The following is a 5171-nucleotide window of genomic DNA, read 5'->3' on the forward strand; positions in this document are numbered from 1 at the left end:
TCAGAACTCTTTAGTTCTGATGAACTAAGTACAGATCGCGTTCACACCGGAATAAGTCCCTGGGGGTGGATTAGGCTAATTAAGCCGCTGCCGTCACTTCTTCTTCTTCTGCTTTGGGTTTACTGGCAGGCCGCAAACCACTTCACGGCGTATACTGCCTTCCAAAGTCCCCCGGCCGGAAGTCCCCGGAGTTGGAGACTGGCTTCAGTAGAAGCTGCTGGGACTCCCAGCAGCTTCTACTGAAGCCTTCCGAGTAAATCTCCAGAACGCCGACACCTCCTCATCTCCACCGCTCCCATGTTTTATTTTGTGTTGCCATAAGTTAGTCTCCCTGCGTTTCTGCGCTGGGCTAATGCTAATGCTAATCATGCTAATGCAAGGATAATAAAATGGCGGCTTCACAAAACTTTTTGGGAGTTTTAAGGGGCGTGGTTTTCATTCCGCCCAGCCAATCAGACATAGGAACCTTTTTCTCCCACGGAAGTACCTGCTCTCTAGCAGGGACTGAAAAGGGGGTAAAAAGGTTCTCATGAACTAATTTTAGTTCCGGCTCTTTTTGGTGTGAACGCGACATTTCGGAACTATATCGGAACTAAAGTGGGAAAAGTACTGCGGTGTGAGAACGAACCTATTGATACCCATCCCTAGTAACAAGAGTGTAACGCTGACCATGGATGCTTTCACAAATGTTTTAAAGAATGAGCGTCCTGAATAATTATTATCAGTAATGTGGATTCAAGGAATAAGTGGGTAAAGAAAAATGTCAGGGGAGCTTGGACAGTCTTGTATATTGAGAAAACAACATGAGTTAACTGTAATGCAGCCTTTAAAACCAGGAAGACACGACGCCTACTACATTAAGATATAAGTAACATCTAGTCTTACTTCACAACAAAGATAATAACAATACATATTGCCCAGCCTGATGTTAAAATGATGTTATATCAGATGAAAAACTCACTTGTCTGACTATCTGATTGGGGCACTTGATGAGGATCTGCATCGGCCACCAGTTATCATCCGCCATTCGATCCAAAAACCACTGAAACAGAGGAGAAGTTAAATGAAAACACCATACAGTAAATATAGGATCACGAGACATCATAATACTGAGAGTAAGTAATGGTTAAAGCCCGTTTCTGACCTCGCAGGCGGCCTGGCTGTTGTTGAACTGTTTGGTCAGGAGCTCGATCCACTGCAGCATCGTGGGCTGGAGGTCAGAGAGCAGGAAGGAAGTCAGTTCATCTACACTTTAGTTAGAAATTAAAAGTCCTACAATCAGCTGAGAGGGCGTTACCTTCTCCTTGGAGTGGATGAAAGTCTCGAGGACAAATGATGTGCTGAGCTGTGAAGAGAAGGACATTAACAGTGATCAAATGCAAACAATTTTGATCAAAACAATTTACAGATTTTCTATTTACCACCAGTTTTGTGCCCAGAAAAAATTACAGAATTTTTTTTTTTCAAACAGAATGCCTTACAATGTTTCTGTGGCTGCTACTAATTTATTTTCATACCCATTAGGCTTTAGTTAATTATTATATTTTGATTAATTTGGATTATAAAAAGGTCAGAAAAAAAGAGATATTTCGATTTCTAATGACACAAAACAGAGAGAATGAACAATTAAGATTTTTTGTGATTTTTGCTATAAATAAAATAAATACATAAAGACTTAAAGATGATAATAATAAAAATATATTTATGTTGTTAGCGCTTTTAAAAAGGTGCTCAAAGACGCTTTACAGATATAGTGAAAAGAAAAGAAAGGAACAACAAATAAATATATAGTAAATATATACTAATATAATAATAAATATATGATGATATATATATATAATCAACCTATATTACAGGGGTGTCAAACTCAATTTCATCATTATGGTTGCACTCAAAGGGCCGGTTGTAACTTTAAGACTTTATAAATATACATATAAAAATATTTAATATATATAAAATAATGTATTATATTACATTATTGCTTCTGCATTGGATTATTATGAGATGGGGTAATAATTGCAAGTCTCTTCAGTGCCATGTCACAAAATGAGATGCATTGTGGGACATGTAGTTTATGGGCATAAAGTGGCATGTAACCGTATAATAAACGCATTATATTCTTTGCAAGCTCTTGCAGGCCACATAAAATGAAGCGGGCCTCGAGTTTGACACCCCTGACCTATACTTTATGTTTAAGCTGTATTATTGCTCACCTTAGCGGTCATGAGGGAGACGGCTTTAGGGTCGGGGAGCGTGCTGGGGATGCTGCTGCAGAGCTGCCACATGAAACTGAAGGAACACAAAGGAATGAGTATAAGCAAATGTGGAAGGGTGAGTATAGATGGTTTCATTCTATCAAAAATAACTAGATGGGATACCCACCCAAAGTAAGTGTGTTCAAATATATTTTTGTCCTGGAGAAACTGCATGTTGTCGTGCCAAATCCACTGCAAGAGACAGACATTAGCGATTAGACGTCACTTCATATACATGTATTGACATTATCCAAAGTGTAAAGAAAGTGAAACCACGGTACCTCCAGCAGATCAGGAGAGACGTCAAAACTGAAGTCCTTCCCGTTCTCCTCCTCCAGCTCCACTCGCTTATAGAACAGCATGTAGGCACTGTGTGTCTGCGAGACGATGAACATGTCGTTATTACTTTCTGGAGCAAACGTGGTGACATGGACATTTTAAATGAAACTGATCCTCACCTTCTCAAAAGAGAAATCCATGAACTTGTCCGTGACAGAGTCGTAGGTTTTAGTCTGAAAGATAAAACTCATGTCAGCAAAATCCAAAAGAGTCAAATACAATTAATTTAGTGTATTTATTTACTGCAGCTCGTACCGTCATTTCTCCTCCGAAGCACTCAGAGGCCAGCTGGGCCGAGTCGAAGGGCTTCACCTCGGCATCGTTGAACAGGTACCTGCAGGAAGATTGGTTTTTAAATCCTACTTCATATCTGATATTGAACGTTTTCAAAAACCAGGTGCATAAGACTGATGTCTCACTCGATAAAACCATTCAAACTAAAAAGATAGTTCCACTTTCACAAGCTCAAAATGTAATTTTACAAACAATATGATGTGTGTGTGTGTGTGTGTGTGTGTGTGTGTGTGTGTGTGTGTGTGTGTGTGTGTGTGTGTGTGTGTGTGTGTGTGTGTGTGTGTAAAAGGTCTTTGAATTTGATGTGTTTCCTTAGGGAAGCAATTTCTTTTTGATATCAAAAGTGTTTATCATTTATATTTCAGCAAAGGATGGATTTTCCAATCAGTTTCAAAGCTTTCTGCCATTTGTCCGGCATTGCAGTCCGTCCGTCCGTCCGTCCGTCCGTCCGTCCGTCTGTGTGTGTCTGTGTCTGTCTGTCTGTGTCTGTCTGTCTGTCTGTCTGTCTGTGATATAGTTACAGCCCTACTCACCACTTGTTGTTCTTGTAGGCGTGCGGGTTGACGATGTCTCTGATGAAGCTGTAGTAATGGCCGCCGTCTGCTGTGCCCGTGTGGACCGTGACGCCGATGAGGTCGTACTCGTAGCTCTCCGTGACTTTTGCCTCTCCTTCTTCCCGAAAACCTGCAACACGTGACAGACAACGCTCAGAAACTAATGTAGTTTATCAGAAATGTACTGCACATTCCACCGTGTCTCCCATGACGTAGCCAAACACAGATTTCTTTAGTACAGTTTTGTTCTCATTAAGGTATTTTGTAAGTGTTCCTTGATGTTTGGACGAACCCTCTTTGCGCTCTCCCTTGCCCATGAGGAAGTCCTCGGTGTAGGGCGTCATGTCGAGGCGCAGCGGGAAGGAGAAGTGTGTGTTGACCTTCTCCTTCATCATCGTCACCATGTTGAAGGTGTATCTCATGGTGTTGAAGCTCAGGATCCGCGGAAGCTTCTTGAAACACGCCCTGAGGGAAGAGAGACGAAGGATAGAGTGAGATACATTACAGGTGAAGTTGTGAAAATTGCCCTTTTTTGTAATCTTGCATGTTGTTTTTTTACATGTGTAGGAATTAGGATTAAAATCAATTTGCTTCTAGTACGTTTTTGGAAGAAAATTCAGAAAGGCGGTTATACTAAAAGTGATTTAGTTCTATTGAGGTTGAACTAACAAAAAGTACACAGATTGTGCCTTTCTGCTCTTCTGTTTGATTGGTCAGTTAGTTTGACCTCTGGTAATTGGTGGAGGTCAGTAAGAGGGCGGGACATTCAGGCGATACAGAACATAAAAACATAAAATCTATACGGTTTATAAGGATCTATTTAGTAGCAGGGCATCATTATTTACCCTAAACACGTTACCCTTCACTGTAGCTAAACACCAAACACCCGATCATTCCAGTCTTAAGTAATAATGAATGTTTATAATTAATATCTACCCCAAAACAGGTGTTAGGATGTTACACATGATACCCCTAGATTCCACCGGGTCCGTCTGCACCGCGTTACGGCGTTCACAGCGATCACGGCCACTCTAGTCAATAGGCGCATTCACACCGCAGTACTTTTCCCACAAAGGTTCATGAGAACTTAGTTCATGAGAACACTTTAGTTCTCATGAACTAAGTACAGATCGCGTTAACACCGGAATAAGTTCCTGGGGAAGGATTAGACAAATGAAGCCGCTGACGTCACTTCTTCTTCTTCTGCTTTGGGTTTACTGGCAGGCCGCAAACAACTTCACGGCGTATACTGCCACCCGAAGTCCCCGGCCGGAAGTCCCCGGAGTTGGGGACTGGCAAGTTTGGGAAGTTTTCCGAGTAAATCGTTGGAAAACGCAGACACCTCCTCATCTCCACCTCCCCCATGTTTTCTTTTGTGTTGCCATAAGTTAGTCTCTCTGTGTTTCCGCGCTGGGCTAATGCTAATAATGCTAATGCGAGGATATCAAAATGGCAGCTTCACAAAACGTTTTGGGAGTTTTACGGTGTGTGGTTTGTATTCCACCCAGCCAATCAGACATAGGAACCTTTTTCTCCCACGAAAGTACCTGCTCTCTAGCAGGGACGGAAAAGGGGGTAAAAAAGGTTCTGATTAACTCATTTTAGTTCCGGCTCTTTTTGGTTTGAACGTGACATTTTCGGATATATCGGAACTAAAGTGGGAAAAGTACTGCGGTGTAAACGCGGCTAATGGGTGCTATTCCACCAGACGCGCCGCGTTACGGCTAGA

General features: G+C 41.8%; 1 protein-coding gene across 1 annotated transcript; it reads right to left on the bottom strand.

The window, feature by feature from the left end:
* Positions 1 to 928: 928 nt before the first annotated feature.
* Positions 929 to 3907, bottom strand: LOC104949991 (ubiquitin carboxyl-terminal hydrolase 34-like; the record flags this gene model as incomplete). The annotated part of the gene is made up of 10 exons (XM_010776429.1): positions 929 to 1042; positions 1145 to 1210; positions 1298 to 1345; positions 2214 to 2289; positions 2383 to 2447; positions 2537 to 2632; positions 2714 to 2767; positions 2850 to 2928; positions 3422 to 3572; positions 3735 to 3907. Coding segments are annotated over 10 exons (922 nt in total), but the record flags the coding sequence as incomplete, so codon positions are not given.
* Between the last annotated feature and the right edge of the window lie 1264 nt (positions 3908 to 5171).

This window comes from Notothenia coriiceps, unplaced genomic scaffold (assembly GCF_000735185.1).
Source record: "Notothenia coriiceps isolate Sejong01 unplaced genomic scaffold, NC01 NC01_scaffold00017007, whole genome shotgun sequence".
NCBI classification, from domain to species: Eukaryota; Metazoa; Chordata; class Actinopteri; order Perciformes; family Nototheniidae; genus Notothenia; species Notothenia coriiceps.